Source organism: Stegodyphus dumicola, chromosome 1 (assembly GCF_044657685.1).
Source record: "Stegodyphus dumicola isolate Sdum_Otavi_A_Nest chromosome 1, ASM4465768v1".
NCBI classification, from domain to species: domain Eukaryota; kingdom Metazoa; phylum Arthropoda; class Arachnida; order Araneae; family Eresidae; genus Stegodyphus; species Stegodyphus dumicola.
Genome location: NC_140768.1, coordinates 200,006,293 through 200,024,442, shown reverse-complemented (window position 1 = coordinate 200,024,442; position 18,150 = coordinate 200,006,293). Strand labels below are relative to the sequence as shown.

The 18,150-nt window shown below is 32.7% G+C and overlaps 1 protein-coding gene across 1 annotated transcript in view; it reads right to left on the bottom strand.

Annotated features, from left to right (window-relative positions):
- Positions 1-18,150, bottom strand: part of LOC118204706 (CYFIP-related Rac1 interactor B-like) — a 167,117-nt gene that overhangs the window by 27,945 nt on the left and 121,022 nt on the right. The window contains exons 2-7 of the mRNA XM_085824703.1: positions 15,595-15,679; positions 13,292-13,413; positions 11,867-11,972; positions 11,612-11,748; positions 5,757-5,831; positions 1,236-1,438 (exon numbers count right to left, since the gene is read on the bottom strand). Coding sequence (XP_085680829.1) covers positions 1,236-1,438; positions 5,757-5,831; positions 11,612-11,748; positions 11,867-11,972; positions 13,292-13,413; positions 15,595-15,664 — 713 coding nt within the window. The 5' untranslated portion in view covers positions 15,665-15,679. The remainder of the gene's footprint in view (positions 1-1,235; positions 1,439-5,756; positions 5,832-11,611; positions 11,749-11,866; positions 11,973-13,291; positions 13,414-15,594; positions 15,680-18,150) is intronic.

The following is an 18,150-nucleotide window of genomic DNA, read 5'->3' as shown; positions in this document are numbered from 1 at the left end:
TTCCTCGTCATTATAAATATCACGAATACAAATCAAATAGTTTTCTGGTTGCAATTTTCTAATTTCGGCTATGCGTAAGGTACGCATGTGCGCATTGAAAGAAATGTTTAATAAAGTAAACAAATACATGTTAAGCTTCTTTTTTTGTAAATTTTGATACCCTTTAGATCATAATTGCTCATTATTTTATAAATTACGGTTTCATATTTTTAATTTTACAATTTCTGCATGCCATCTTACCAGATTTAAACTGATGATCTATAATCTGGAATCGCTGAAGTCCCGACGAGTCCGGATTAAAGACTTTTGACTGTATTAATTTCATAACTGCAAAATATTGAGAATTCATAGGGAAATACTGTCATTTAGAATCAAAAGGAAACATTAGAAACTCACAATTACAGCTTTTGGTGTACAAAAATGATAATTTTTAGGAGGTTAAAAAATTGACAAACTGCCAATATCCTGGTGTCCTTTAAATATCCTTAGTGATTTTATAAACTAGAAAAAGCTTTCTAATATTCTAGGAAAATTGAAGAAGCAAACTTCATAATTTTTAATAGATTATTAAATTCATATTTAATAAAATATGTCTTAATGTAGCTGAAAACACTTCCTTCTAATTAAACTACTCACAACCATATTTTTCACAAAAGCAAATGCACTTTTAGCAACAATAGGATTACACTCACTAATTAGCTATTAATAAACTTAATCTTTTTATCTCATTGCTCATTCTTTGTAGTAAATGCTTTTTTGACTGATTCATTCATTAACCTCCTGAAGCGACATTCAAGCATCCCTTGAATTACTCATTTTTACATATTTGGTTTTCAAAACTGAGTTATTGTTCATTCCTTCCCATTATACATATTTTTAAGTAGATAGCCAGCCATCTTGGCTACTGAAGTTCTAACTTCTGGATAGGTCATCAAACCTTGTGTGTAAGTTTCAAACTGTAATGGTAACAAGCAAAAAATAAAGGAATTACTTAATTTCATATTTTCCTTGCACTGTTTATGTGTACAAGTAGAAAGACTGACAGTAAATATTCTTTTTCAACTTATCATGACTGGGGGATGAGAAAAGCTTTGATCAGATACACTTATCTTATCTGTTGTTCCATACTTTGCAACATTAATTTCAAAGAACAAATTTAAAAAAAAAAAGTAATTTTTATAAAAATATGTTTTTTCCCAATATTTTAATAAAAAAATACAGAAAAAAAAATTCACCTGTTTTCTATCATCCTCTGACACACTTTAGCCATAGTGCCTAGGGTTTCTGTAGTGTTTTCAATAGGCAGATCCTTGTTTTCAGCAACAAAACGCATTGTTGCATCACTAAGGACTTTCAACATTGGAGTTGCATGAGCATAGAATAATGACATTTTATTTGCTAATTCATTCGGCACTTCAAGTTCTTCATCAATTGGCTCCTGTCAATATGTAACAGATAATACTGACAATCAGATATATAACTTCAGTTTTAATAAAATTTAGTTAAATTCATTAAAATTTTTTATATCAATTTTTTTCAGTTGTTTAATCTTTTCGTACTTTTATTCAAAACTTGGAAAATTTACAGGAATGTTTACATCATTTTTCACACATTACTTACATTTCTATAATCCTATAGCAGTTAGCAGCTACATTTATTCTTTTTCATTTTTCACAAAGAACATCCATTTTACATTACTTTAGAGTTAGCAACTATATCTTTTTACAATACCTAACAATATTACCAGATTAATACTACTCAACTTTACATAGTATCAGTGCCCTCTGTTTACAGAGTTAGCAGCTACAAACTACTCAACCTTACATTGTTGAACAACTGCTACAACACTCTCCCATGTAGAAAAATATGTAGTTACATGGTAAGTTAAATTGAAACTTACTATTTACTTGCTTTTTTTGTACTATTTTTATAGGTAGTATTTATTTTATATTATTTTTTTTTCATTTCTATAATATTTAGATTAGTTTTTTACTTCCTTGTACGAAGTAAAAAGGAAGTACTGTAATCGTAAAAAGCTTCAGGCAGCCTATTTCAACGGAATATCCACTTTGACAGCTTTCGAATGCAATTTAACGATGTTTTTGCGTGATATCTGTACGTAAGGACAGAATAAAAGACTCTTTTCCTCAAAAAAAAAAAAAAAAAAAAAAAAAAGCTTTAAAGTGAATTCTGAAGAGAATTTTTCGTGCCGTCTGTACGAACGTACAGAGTGTGCACACGTATCTCGCATAACTCAAAAACGAGTAGCCTCAGAACGTTGAAATTTTGTATATAAGACTACTATAACATGTAGATATGCACCTCGCATTTTGGTTTCAATCGGCCACGCAAACGTATATAAATATATTTATAAATATATCCACTCTGTTACCCGACTCGATGATCTCAGTTTCTTTACTCTTACATGTTTGTAAATTGTACATTTTTTGCTTTAAAAATGATTGAATAATGTTGTTTTTATCTTCTGGTTAAGGGTTTTATGCCTTTAGTAAATCTGTATGCAATATTTTAGAATTATCAAAAATTTTAAAATTGTTAAGTGCCGCTAAGCCTAATTTGATGGCGGCCATTGCTCTTGTTTACATTTGAAACAGCTGAGTAGCGGATTTGTTGCCAATCTAGAGAAACTTAGCTTCGCAACAACAAAGATAACGCCTTCATTTATTACTTAAATCATGCTTAATCCTTTCTGGAATTTTTTCGAGGAAATAAGCGTTTAAGATTTACTCCGTAATTTTTAATACAGATATTTTGAGTTTTTATGTATTTTTGCCTTGTCGCGAAGTGACTGTGAAAAACTGTTTCTTTTTTGTTTTGTTTGCTTAATTTCTTTTACACATAGTTCTAGCTTTATTATAGTATTTGAATAGAACATGTGGCAATGATTAGATAATTCTTTAAATGATATAAATTTTTCTGAGTTATAACATTAACGAAATATAATACTGTTAAGTAAACCTAGCGCCAGAGTGTCGCTATGGTAAACAAAGTGAATTTTAAAGAATGCATTTATTCTATTGTCTTTTATGCACTGTCGGTGAAGTAGGTTTAATTCAATCTAATAAGTTTAAATGAAATGCAAGAAAAAATGCATATAATTTAATATTCCGTACAAGGAAGTAATGTGGTGTACACATCAGTTTTTAGTTTATTTTGATTTGCACGAATAATTCGTGTCAGGGAAGTACCTATATAGGTAAGGTTTCTAAATTACTTTGAATTTGTACTCTTGATTACATTGGCTATGTACTTTTAATTAATTATTTTGTTTTCCTATAGTGGATTTCATTACTAAATTTCTCAAAATTCTTTTACTATTCAATTTAACATTTCACTACTTTCAGTTTTGTGTTAATTCTTTACCTATGCCTATATGGAGGATGACACACAAATTGAGTAATTGAAGAGTTAGGTTTGGAGGCAACTTCCCTTTGAAAAGATGTGTCTCCTGCCTGCTCAACAATTATTCACTTGATGCAAATTAATTTAATTTAAATAAATTTTTTAAAGTTTTTAAGCTAAAATTTTTAGATTATTATATATCTTTTCATGTATGTGCTTGCACTTATGCTTTCTGAATTTAAATGGTTTGGTTTGGTTTATTTAATTATGGCAAAGCACACTAGGGCTATCTGCCTAAGAGATCTGCCTCGTGGAGAACTTTCTAAGGGAAACTGACTCATATACAAGTTATGCATTGGGGAAAACCACGAAAACGCCCATGCAACCAGCCCGTTTGCGGGATTCGAACCTCGGACCGAACTATCAGTGTTCAGCGACTTTACCGCTCGGCCGCTGGTGGGCCCTGAATTTAAATTATACTTTTAATATGCATTATATGAATGAGATAATGATATCGTATTTGTTAAATTCAAACTTCTTTCCTTGCAGCAATGGCATAAGAGAATTATTTAATTTTATTTAACTTTACTAATTAGTTCCTTATGAAATAATATATATATACTGTTGGCCATTAAAACTGCTACACTATGAAGGCAGCATGCAGCAAATGTCAAATTTGCATGAGAGGTACTACAAGCTGGAATATGCAAATGATTGGCATTCCAATACATGCATGCAGTCATCTGCATTGTACATATATAGGAAGATTACACAGCAGGTTTCTCATTTGGAAATCCTACTTGAATTTTTATAATTTGAATAAAAGGAGAAACTTTTACAAGCACATGTCTGTGGTTTATTGTTCTGGCACCGTGTTGGATGGAAACCTATGACTGTCAGGTGAATATGAAATTGACCGAAATCCATACAAGATCTCAGTGAGCCCCAGCTACAAATGCCCAAGGGTAGACATCTTGACCTCTCAGCTTTGCAGAATCATACAGCCATGTCACATGCTTGAATCATGAACTTGGTTTGTTCGCAGAATAACAAGTGTCACAACAGACAATATGATGATGTCTGCAGCACAATGGACTGTTAGCACGACCGTCAATGTTGTGGCCTTTCGTGATATGGCTGTGGAGACAGCTGCACCTACAATGATGCTAATCATGTCACCTTTAAGATATCATGCCATCTTTCATTTTTTCAGATGAATACCAGTTCAGTGCGCAGCATCATGATGGATGTATCTGTGTGAGGAAGCACAAAGGAGAACAAATGGTGTCAGAACAAATGGTTGTCACTGCCATATGAACCTAGCATTTGGTGTGCTGGTATGTGTGCCAATTGAGTCTACATCCAAATAATTTCTTGTTCGCATAGTCAATAACACGGACAGCCTTCATTACATTTTTTATGTGTTAAATCCTGTAGTTATGTCCTAACTTAAAGGTCTGGATAACACCATTTTTTAACAAGATAATATTCAAACCCATGTTGCTCATGCTGTCCTGACCTTTCAAGACAGCATTTGAATATTGCTCTTACCAACACATTCTTCAGATCGCTCACCCAATGGAAACACCTGGTCATGGGTTGCCGAAAGACTGGCATGGCACGACTCACCAGTCATTACAATTGGTGAATTCTCACACAGAGTTGAAGCTCCATGGAATAAAGTACTTATACCTGTCATCTAAGCTGAGTTGCACTGATTACAGCCTTTGTTGCTGCCATAGCTCAAAGCTCTGCATATTAAATTTTGTACACTGTGTATTTCAAACCACCGGCAAATTTGATCATGTCTTCCTCACATTATACTGTATATGTACAATAAATAAGATTCTGCTACTTGCTTTCCTTCTTGGTGTAGAAATTTTAATGGCTAGAGCAATGTATAATTACACATAAACACACACATATTAAAAAAAGCAGATGAAAATTTAGAAATGTTGTTGCATTAGAATAAATAAGATTCTGCTATTTATTTTTTTTCTTAGTGTAGAAATTCTAATGGCTAGAGCTGTATTTAAATAAATACACACACATACATATATATTAAAAAAAGGCAGAAGAATACTTAGAAATTTTGGAGCATGGAAAAATACTGATAAAAAATAAATATTTATCACAACCAAACGATACTGTAATAATTAACAGAGTCAAATTATGTTTGAAGACACTTCTATTCCATAACTTTTAAACTGTCCAATAGTTTAAAAGACAAACAGACTACCAAGTTTAAAAGTTATTATGTGAACGAATTACCAATGAATGCCAATTAAAGATTAATAAAATATAAAAAAACTTAGTAACTAAGAGAGGTATAATTGTGAAAAGTGAAAATTTAACATCATAATCAATCTTAAACTATTATTAAAAGTAAATACCTGATTTGCTAACCGTAGCCGACTGACTGTTCTTCTATAATAACTAAAATCATTCTGAATGGCTGGATTTGTCATCTAAAAGAAAAGTATAAAAATTAAAACTAGATTAGTGATTTTTAATGTAACACACTTTTACAATCAAGAAATAAGTAAAAGTTAAGACCTTTTTAACAGTAGTAAATTTTTATTTAAGAATGAAAAAGATGGTATGATATATATAGTGTCTAAAAATAATGCTAATAGTAGAGTTTTATGCAACTGTTGATGGCATCATGCATGCAATTATGATGCAGCGTTTTTGTTTCGATAAATCAAACATACGAGAATCTGAATTATATCATTCATGCCCAGGATAAAACCACATTTTGATAATCAAAATCATAAAAACAACCTTGTATTTAGCGTAGCTATAATGAAACACTCAATCGATTTCGAGGGCAGCTAAAGGTCCCTCCTCATCAGGAGAAAGAAATACCTAGAAAGAAGAAAATAAAGGAGAAGGAGTCACAGAAACATGTGGTCCTTATCAGCACTGCACGTGGTTATAACTAGATTTTTAATCAGAGTTGCAATGCCTGCCTACTTTTACTGAGCCAGGCTATCTGATCGAGCATGCAAAATTAGCGAAGTTAAAATAGGGAGCGAGGGGCAAATGCACCTTACGCTCAAAATCTGAACTTCAAATAATGGAAAGCAACCACTGAACCACTGAATATTTAGCAGGTTTAGTTAATGATTTGAAGTCCAATCCAGTTCTTCCCAATGCCTTTAAAATTCTACTATCTTAATTCAGTTATTTATGCCGATAGATGGCGTTACCTCCTCGCGTTTGGTACTACCAGAGGGTATAAAAATCCGTTCAGTGGTTGCTTTCCATTATTTGAAGTTCAGATTTTGAGCGTAAGGTGCATTTGCCCCTCGCTCCCTATTTTAACTTCGCTAAGTTTGCATGCTCGATCAGATAGCCTGGCTCAGTAAAAGTAGGCGGCCAGTGCAACTCTGATTAAAAATCTAGTTATAACCAGGTGCAGTGCTGATAAGGACCACGTGTTTCTGTGACTCCTTCTCCTTTATTTTCTTCTTTCTAGGTATTTCTCCTGATGAGGAGGGACCTTTAGCTGCCCTCGAAATCGATTGAGTGTTTCATTATACCTACGCTAAATACAAGGTTGTTTTTACGATTTTGATTGTCACATTAGCGTGTTTCTCTTCTAGTCTAGTTTGTGCTATCAACCGGCACTTTCAAGAATATTTTACTGTTTATTGTTTTACCACATGCACCATTTTATTTACTTTTTTCGGATTTGGTTTATGCTATCAACCGGCATTTTCGAGGAAATTCTATTTTTTATCGGTTTACCAAGTGCACGATTTTGACTTTCGTTGCTTCTTTCCACGTGGCTATTGGTTTTCAATATTGGATGTTTCTCTCCTTTTGGAATGTTTTTGTCATATGTTGATGAAAATTGTCTTCATTATTTATTGGTGTTTTATCATGTTATAAGTAATTACTTGTTTGGACTTTCGGAATTATATTTCTTTTGTTCACTTGTTTCTTGCTTGTGCCCTTTTCACAATATGTCCACTGACAGGAACCGATTTTGTAAGTTACGCCTTAAGCATACAAAATTCTTGAATCATCTACAGTTTCTACTTAAATGCAAACATCAAAATATCATTCCCAAATTTATACATGTGAAATGTAGCCTTAAAGCTTCCATTCAGGTTTAAAAAATTTTGCATAAATTCAAATTGGCACTTCTTTGTCACATTATAAGAGATGCAAACGTTTATCTAAAATTGAATTTGAATTATATTACCTCCATTTAAAAATTGCTAATTCCACTGAAAATTTTTCCTCATTTGAACATACATCCTGGTCTAGAACCGATACCATTTGTCAACGGCATAAAAATGTGCTTATTTCTAAATTCTTTAAACTCACACACCAGTCGGATAGTCCCAATTATCTAGCTGATCTTCCCACTGTAAACGTTAACCCCATCGTTAATATCTCCAATAGGAATCTTTCGGAGGATCAGTTAAAAGTAATAAAATATAATTTTAACTTTTCAAAAACATCTAAACCTTCAATTCCTCAAATCATCGCCCCTATGGAGAAAGCCTTTAAATTCTCCAAAATTTCGGAAATGCAGAAGGATACAATCCGCCACCTAATTACTCATAACGTTAATTTTAACAGCAAATCTTTGGGTTCGAATTATAGCAAAAAAGGAAAATGAGATCTTACGTAAAATTCATTCTGATACTAATATTATTCTCTCTAAAGCTGATAAGGGTGGACAGCTCGTTGTTATGGACAAATACCCATATATTATGGGAGTCTCTAAACTGATAAATGAAGGCCCATACTGCTCGATCCCTAAAGATCCTTCAACTTCGGACCTCACGAAAGTAAAAAGTGCCATTAAATTTTCCCACATTCTGCCAACTCAGTTGAAGAAATAACTTATTCCACCTATTACTAAATGCGCTAGACTTTATGCTCTTCCAAAAGTCCATAAAACCGGTATTCCTTTTTGACCAATTGTTTCCAACATAGGTACTGCTTCATATCCTTTGGCCAAATATTTAGTTTCCAGATTTTCCTCTACTTGCTAACAATATTCACACTGTAAAAAATTCTGTTGAAGTCATTGATAAACTTAAAAATATTTCTCCACTTCGTTCCATTATGGTTTCATTTGATGTCAAATCACTGTTTACTAATGTTCCGGTCAAAGGAGCACTAAATTGTCTTGAAACTAGGCTTCGGGAATTTCACTTCACACATACTGAAATTAATGAGTTGGTTTCGCTTACTAAAGTTTCTCTGAGTCAAACCCACTTTGTTTTCCAAAATGCATATTTTTGTCAAGTTGAAGGATTGGCTATGGGTAATCCTCTCAGTCCGGTACTTGCTGACACTTATATGCACTATTTTGAGATGAAATTATTTAATAAACTATCTTTTCGTCTTTGGATTCGGTATGTTGACAACACTTTCGCACTTTTTGACGGTTATAAAGAGGATTTATCCAAGATTCTATCTATTATGAATTCAATTGATCCAGCCATCCAATTCACTCTTGAAATTGAATCCAACAATTCCCTCCCCTTCCTCGATATTCTTATAATCCGCAATGAAACTGATTTTAGCACCACTGTGTACCGTAAACCCTTTGCAGTTTGTTTACCAACCCATGCCAAGTCATGCCACCCTGTTAAGCAAAAAATGGCTTCTTTTTACTATTATGTATTCCACGCGCTTAAAGTTTGTTCCTCTGAATCTTTGCTTACCAATGAACTTAATTATTTGAGAGCAGTTGTGATTGACTGTGGATTTTCTCCCGTGATTATTGATAAAGCCGTTAAAAAATTTTCAGATTCCCATCAAAGACGACCTTCCACTGTTAGAAATAATATTAATGACCTTGTCGTGCTTCCATTTCATCCTTCTGTTAGCTATAAAATTGCACGGATTCTCCAGAAATTCAATTTTCAAGTCGGTTTCTCCCCTATTAATAAAATTCACCCTTCGATTCTAAAAGATTGCGTTTCTGTCTTGAATTCTTGGGGAATTTACAGTATATCGTGTCAGTGTGGTTTAAGATATATCGGCCAAACGAAAAGAGCGTTGAAGTTTCGTATCAAGGAACATGAATCTTATGTCAGAAAAGGCGAAATTAACAAGTCTTTGATAGCATATCATAGTTGGACTTTTAACCATAATTTTGATTTTGGATCTGCAAAAATTATCCAAAAGGCTTCTTCCATAGGTGAATTGGATTTTCTTGAGGCTTTTCACATTCACAAAGATTTAGCAGGTTTAGTTAATGATTTGAAGTCCAATCCAGTTCTTCCCAATGCCTTTAAAATTCTACTATCTTAATTCAGTTATTTATGCCGATAGATGGCGTTACCTCCTCGCGTTTGGTACTACCAGAGGGTATAAAAATCCGTTCTGTGGTTGCTTTCCATTATTTGAAGTTCAGATTTTGAGCGTAAGGTGCATTTGCCCCTCGCTCTCTATTTTAACTTCGCTAAGTTTGCATGCTCGATCAGATAGCCTGGCTCAGTAAAAGTAGGCGGCCAGTGCAACTCTGATTAAAAATCTAGTTTTAACCACGTGCAGTGCTGATAAGGACCACGTGTTTCTGTGACTCCTTCTCCTTTATTTTCTTCTTTCTAGGTATTTCTTTCTCCTGATGAGGAGGGACCTTTAGCTGCCCTCGAAATGGATTGAGTGTTTCATTATACCTACGCTAAATACAAGGTTGTTTTTACGATTTTGATTGTCACATTAGCGTGTTTCTCTTCTAGTCCACATTTTGATATTTTTAATGGTGATAAAAAATAACTAGATATTACACTTCACTAATTGTTTTTCCAATCTATTAATTCATACACATAAATTTTGCAGGAGAGTTGACTGAATAAAACTATACTGGTGTAATAAATTAAAAGAATTTTCATATTTGATCTACGATCTCCAGAACTACTGGACAGATTTTTATAAAATTTGGTGTGAACATAGGTTGATGTAATACAAACAAAATAAACATTCAACAGTTATAACAGACACACATGTTTGTGTGTAACACTCATGGGAGTCTGAAGGTCTGAAACAGTGGTTGGAGAAGACAAAAAAAAAAAAAAAGGGGGGGGGTTAATAAGGGGTTTGGTCTCCTCTTACAGCCATACAGGCCTCACAGCATGATGTCATACTGAAAATAAGGCAGTTTATCAGTGCCTGTGGCAATTGGTCTCACTCATTCAGCAACACTGTTTTCAGTTTCTAAATTGTTCTCGGAGGGGAGTTGCGAGTTGTCTTTCCCAGAGCATTCCAAACATGCTCTATAGGGTTGAGGTACCTGGCTGGCTAATCCATCCGGCGAATATCCTCACTCTCAAGAAATTCGTCGACCACAAGAGCTCTATGTGGCCTCACGTATCGTCACGTTATCCTATAAGATGAAATTGGGGCCCACTGCACCCCAGAAAAGGTGAACGTAGGGCTCCAAGACCTTATCCCTATACCTCACACCAGTCACACAGCCTCTGTCAAAGACGTGGAGAGGTGTGCGGCCATCCAACATGATGCCTGTCCAGACCGTTACACCGGCATAATTGTTGATTTCGCTGACATTGGAGTGTAGGCAGCATGTTCCTGGCTCTCTCCATATGAAAGTATGGCGAAAATCTGTGTTTAGGCTAAAACGGGACTCATTGCTAAACAGAAAGGTCACCTATTGCTCTGTACTCCAATCACTATGCAGTCTGCACCATGCTAATCGGACTCTCGTGTCTGTAGACGCGAGCGGGACGCAAACACCCGGTCTTCTGGCAAATAATCCTCTCTCATTCAGTCTTTTGGAAAAAGTAACCCTTGTTACACGGGTTCCTGTGGCTGCATACAGGTTCCAAGAGAGCTGAGAAGCTGTAGCCCCTCTGTTACGCCTAGCTAAAGTGGACAAATAGTGAACTTCTCTGGCCATCATGGCTCTTGGACGACCTTGCTCAGGCTTTCTCTTGATAGATTCAGTATCCTGGAACTGTTTCCATAGGTTACACATGACGCTGGGCGTTAATTTAAACTCTCTGCATATATGGACTTTCAAACTAATTACAGCTGGCAAACAACTCTTAATATTTCTTATTTAATAATAAAAAATCAAACAATTTGATTCAATTGAAACTTTGACCAGATGTGACATTTGCAGATATGTAAAATTTAAAATACTGTAACTTTTTCACCAAAGAGTGATTTTTTTAAAAATACAACTTATTCATATACAACTAATAAATGAATAATCAAGAGATAAAAATATTTTAAATAAATAAAAATACTTTACTTTTAGGTCATCAAACTTTAACACAAAGTCTAATATTTCTGCAAATTGTTTGACTAGTGCTTGTTGTGTATGCAGATGCTGAGCAGGAGGAAGTGGGCCCGAACACAGCTCCCACAAAATACGAGGAACTACTTCATCTACATTGAAATACAAAATTATTTTGCATAATTGATTTTACAATATGAAATGGTGGACACACAACAATTCCTCACAATTTTTTAGAACAATTTTCAAATTCAATAACAAAATAATTACCTATTTGTTGTGAAAATTCATAAAATCTTTTTAACTTTGATACTAAAGGAAGGACTGCTTCCCAAGCTTTTGCTTGGTATAATTCATTACGAGGATTTGTAATAGCCTAGGGAAAAAAGGTTATATGCATATTAAAGATTTATAAAATAGAAAAATGAAAAAACACACTGATTTACACACACATACAAAAACAAAGTTAAATAGCAATAATAACGGACAATTTTTAAAGATCCAGTAATAATGAAATGCTTTGAAGGCCATAAAAATCTGCTGGTAGGTATGGGTAGATCTCAAGGAATGATGTTAACGTAAATAGTCTGATATTGAAAACAAATTCCATAAAAACTTTATTTGAAAATGGAAATTTGGAAACGATTCTAAATTTTTATTTTATTCCCAATGAGGCTGAAGAATTAACATATATATCTAATGATAATCCTCCTCCTCCCCTTTTCAAAAGTTTCTTGAATACAATGGCTTAGTTACATTCCGCTCATTTACCATGAAATACCAGCTTTACATAAACAGTCACATGAAATTAACTAATGCTTTCCGATTTACAAATAAATCTTCAGGGAAAATTGTTTGCAGATGCTAATATTCATTATACATTTCATACAGGTCATTCCATAAAAAAATGCAATCCACTTAATTAGTATTCCATAAAATATACATAATTTGTAACAATGCACTTATTTCTTACCTTTATTATCATTAATGCAATATATAAAGCTTTTAATTAATTTTATTGTATTTTTAGATGAAGGTGAATGAAACTAGTAGTTTAAAAAAAAGGAGCGCCATTACAGCAGTATGCAAACTTATCTGAATGCATAGTAAAACAGCATAATTTTAATGAAACATAGGGCAAAAAGAAATATAAGGTGACCAGAAAATTATGTTGTATTTTTTGTTCAAATTGAAACAAATAATTTTAATAAAATAGGATAATTTTAGTGAAATATAAATTTAAAACAATCTAATAAGAAATATTTAAGGAGTGCCAGAAAGTTTTGTTGCATTTCTTTTTTGTCAATTCAAAGCAAGTAATTTGAGTTAATGATGTAATATCACTCTCATTATCAGTAATTTTTATCACCTAGTGGGTAGGCTGTTTAATTCCAGATCTGGAGAACAAAGATGGTTTTTGATCAAACAATTTTGATGTTTTTGAGCTGTATTTTACACATAGCTACTGCATAAATATACTGTAGACAAACGCATACACAAAAGTAATGGAGTCATGGTTAGAAGTGGAGGTTCACACAGTTTGATTAGACCTTTTTTCACATTCAATTAAAACAGATCAAATTGATATTTTGTATAAAAACAATGGGGGTCCCATAATAATTTAGCAATGACGTCCCTTCACATCCATGAAGAGGTTTATAAAGTTAACAAAAACTTCAAGAACTGATAACATACTTCTCGAATTTCATTGACAGCTCCTTTATATGTTTGAAGTTCTTGTAAAATATCTTTAGAATACTGTAACACCTCATCAACTATTTCATATGACTCCCGTTCTATTTCTGTCGGCTGAGCATCTAAAAGACAACAACAACAACAAAAAAAAAAAAAAAAAAAAGATGAATGTAACACAATTTTTCAGTTAAATTAAGAAGCACTAATTCATTTGCAGTTCATGATCTCCCCACCACCCAAAACACGAACTAAATAACAACAAAATCTAACTTTTATTAACTGTCTACAGCAAATTGTTAATTAAAATAATCAGAAAGCGATAAATGTGGATAGCTACATTATGCAAAATGAATCGCCATATAAACACAGGTAAGTTCTGCAAAAGCAAGGGAAAACTTATTATTTGTTAGAAAGCCTGTTTAAAAAATTTTGAAATTTCAAGCTTATAGATAGCAGGTAAGTTCTGTTGAAAATATAACTGCAACTCTGTAATACAGTGAATGCTTTAACAGACCTTGTAAAAAACACATGAATAACTAGATTTCTATTTGTTTATGCATAACTTGATACAAAAGTTCTGAAACATTTCTATTTTTTAAAAGTCATTATTTTCACCATAATAGTTCAAACATTCAAAATAATGCTGATATCTTGAAATCTGTAAATGGTACCAGAACATTCATTTCACTTTTAAAATGAATTATCAGTAATTTTTATCAAAAGTCTCAAATTACATATTTAAATAAGTTTGCAACACTTTTGAAACAAGCCACATTTATAGGTTCAAGTCTTATGCATGGAAGTTAATTAGGTTGACCCCTTACATCTGTTATGGTCATAATAACAAAAAATAATCTATACATGGATTTACTGATTTCTGCTAAACATGTGTTGGCTATCTGTTTAAGATGAGATAGGCCTTTGTGAAACACTTTATAGAGAAAACTAGCTTACATACATGTTATAAAAAACACCATGGATACTTCAGAAGGAATCAGAAAATATTTAAGAGAAAAAAAAAATAATATACTACTAGCTTCAAAGTCAAAATGTGTTTACTCCTATCTTTTGTGAAATAATTCAGCTAGGCTTAACAATCAATTATATAAATTAATTTTATTTTATTCTATCTGAATAAGCTTTTCAATAAATAGTCAGTTTTAATAAAAAGGACTGAAATACAAAATGAAATTCTTAATATCAGAAATGGAAAATTTATTACACATCTCGATGAAAATGTTTTATATTGAACACATACAGCATTCAAATCCACATTAAAAAGGAACGGTCATTCCAGTGTACTAGGTAATGCATCATTTTGAACAATTATTCAAAAATTTAAATTATTCTACAGATTTAAAATTATAAAACACTTTTAAAAACTGTAATAATACAAGCTGATCGTAATTAAACTTGGCCTATTCAGAGCACTCTGCAGCTGCAACTAAAATGCAGATTGCTTCGAAAATTTGTACATATTAAAAAGATGCGCTAAAAGATTCTGTCAAAAAAAGTTCCAAATAATTTCACTAAGAAGTGCATTACATTGAATTACAAACAAATTAAAAATTTCAATACAAGCATCTTTTATTTATTGCTGACTGTTTGGTGATGTAAAGCATATTGTTCAATGTCGGCTGCCTCGCCAAGTTGTAAAATGTGCAGGCGATGAACAGTGCATTCAACAGCTGACTGCCAGTGATCTTTCGCAGATACAATGCTGTACAGTTCTTCAGGTCAACTAAAGTTGTAAGACTGCACTGATAAACCACGCTCTTTACATGGTACCATAAGTAAAAATTGCGCGAAAGGAAATCAGGAAAATGGGTCTGCCAAGGAGTGGGAAATGAACGGCTAATCAGCTTGTCATCGGTAAAATGTTGCCGTAAAAGTCTTCACTTGCAGTGCCACAATTAGCATTCTTTGTACTGTCATAATTCTTCAATGTGTAAAAATAACAGTTTTAAATACCATAATGCTCGAAAATGTTAAAATAACCCACAGTTATTCACTGCATGTCTTTTCTAGCATTTCGGCTGTCACCTTCGTAATGCACCTCTTAGGGGAAATTATTTTAACTTTTTTTTTCCTTTCTGGAATCTTTAAGTGCATTCTTTGAACTGTCTACCTAGTAAAATTTTGAATCAATCCAAGGTTCAGTTACAAACGTTGTATGGTTGTCCATCTGTTTCAGTTCTGTTACAACCATCTTGTACATAACTACAGCTAAATTTTTTAAAACATTGAAAAATTATACAATTTATTGTTAATGTAAATTGTAATGAAAAAATATAAAATCTTACTTTCAAAATCTACAAATACATCATATTTTGGATTATCATCTCTTGACAAAAGTCTTAAAAGATTTCCCATGTTATAATTTCAAACCTATAAGAAGAATACATAATTAGCATCATTATAAATTACATTCTAAGCTACGTTATTTGAAAAAAGTAATTATTGGCTATGAATAAATTAATAATTCTTTATCTTCAGCTAGAAGATATATATTTTGAATGGCAAAAATATTTGCTTTAAAAAAGAAATAGAAAGGACTAGAAATGTAGAAAAATACAAAACTTGCTTTTTTCCTAGTCATAATACAGTACTACCAAATCCGAAATACGGACGTCCATTATCCGGAATAATCTAAAATCCGGATTCCAAAGCCACACACTTTTTTTTTTTTTTTTGAATGCTTTACGCTGCGCATTTGATTTTTCCTTCCATAATAAAATGTGTGGAGATTTTCACTTAAGAATTCCGATTCTTAATTTCACTTAGGCACTAAATAAAATACATCGTTATTAAAAAAACAATCGTGTGGAGATTTTCACTTAAGAATTCCGATTCTTAATTTCACTTAGGCACTAAAAAAAAATACATCGTTATTAAAAAAACAATCATGTAAGCATAAATTTGTGAGATTAATAATTTGGCTCTGCAGCTGAGTGCCAGCTTAGCATCACATCTCAAACCGAAACATTCACCTATTTTATATCCCTGACGCCGACCTGGTGAGTCATTATTTATTATATTCTGAACCCCGCATGTTTATCAATACATAACAGCTTCAGTAATAACTCATGCAGCGATGTCTAAACTTTTTTATATATTAGTAATTGAATAACATGAGTAAGACAACCTTTTCTGCTAACATTACGCTTGGCGATAATTATAAATTTTTTAATTGATGATTATAAATTTTTTAATTGATTTAAAATGTTGACGAGGAAAAATTCAACAAAAATTTCTTTTCATATGCTAAAAATACATTTTGTTAATGAAACTCATGGGCCAAAAGATTACATTTAGTGCCATTTTAATTAAGAATAACTGATATGTTATTCACCATAAACCCAGAAGCGGCGGCAGAATTTAGGGAAGACACAATTTTTGGAATTTGGCGAAGCATCGAGCGGCAAAATTAAGGGATGTGAAGTTTTTTATAATTTAGGAGGGGGGGGGCGGAAGCACTGGGATCCAAAGTTTAGGCGCGGTGAAAATTTAGAACTTAGGAAGGCGCTTTGTAGCAGAATTTAGAGGCCATATCTAGCCGCCGGCCCTAGATAACGCCTTAAGTATATGTGAGAGTTTATTTATTCAGGACTCAGATTAGTTTTAAGCATGTGCAAGAAATAAACGAAGGTATAGTAAATAACTAATACAATTCAGGCTTAATTCAGTGCGCAGTAGGAGCAAGACAAAAGCAAGACAAAATTTAGTGGAACAACTTTTGGCTTTCGTCGCCAATCTTGTGATACACAGCCAATAATGTATAACGGAAGCTATTAAGCTAGACTAAAATTATCTTTACTGATTCTGCGTTGCTCCTTAATTTTCTAATTTGATGCAGCTTATTACTTTTTGCAGACTTATTATTACAGCAATTTTATAAAAATTAAGCTTGAACTTTCGATTATATCGAAAAGAGTTTCCAGTTCTGAATCTGCCAAAGGATCTAAAAAGCGAAACCATGTTTCGATATCCATTAAACAAAAAGTGGAACTGCTGCAAAAAATGAATAAAGGCATATCCGTCTCAAAATTATGCGAGGAGTATGGCATTGGAAAGTTAACTGTATATGACATACGAAAAAGGAACTTTTTGAATTTTTTGTGGTAGCAACTTAAACAACTTACATTGAAAGAAATGTTTAATAAAGCAAACAAATAAATATTAAGCTTTTTTTTTTTTGTAAATTTTAATATCCTTTAGACCATAATTGTTCTAAAGGATATCAAACATAATTGTTCTAACGGATATTAGAACATAATTGTTCTAAAGGATATCAATCTTAATCTAGGGTTAAACAATCTGCTTGAGATGGATTAGTTTCCCCCCTCATGAATAACGATTTCTAGAGTAGATTTTATTTATTTTAATGATCATGCATTGCTCTAATGTGTGTCATAATAAGTGTTTGCATAATTAGTTTGACAAATTAATGAATTTGTATTGTGAACCACAAGTTATAGCTATAATGTCTTGATATTTTTTAATCAAAATTTAATATATTTCTTGAGTTTTTTTTTGCATTTTTGTATTAAGATTTAACTGTTAAGACTTATTGCATTTTGTCCTTATTTTTATTTAATTATCACAGTTGGAAATTGTGTAAACAACAGTTACGCTGAATAATAACGATAATAAAATTGTACATGTTGTGGTGAAGCCACCACCATTTTGAGAAAGTAGTCCTTCTGGCATGTTCATTAAATAAACTTGCTACACATTGCTGTGATAGCTGCTTCGCTGCTACTGGCTAAAAGAATAATACATAACATGGAGCTTTACACATCTTTTGTTTTGTCACGTGGTCAAGCTTATGATACCTGTTCTTCATCTCTTTCAGAGGT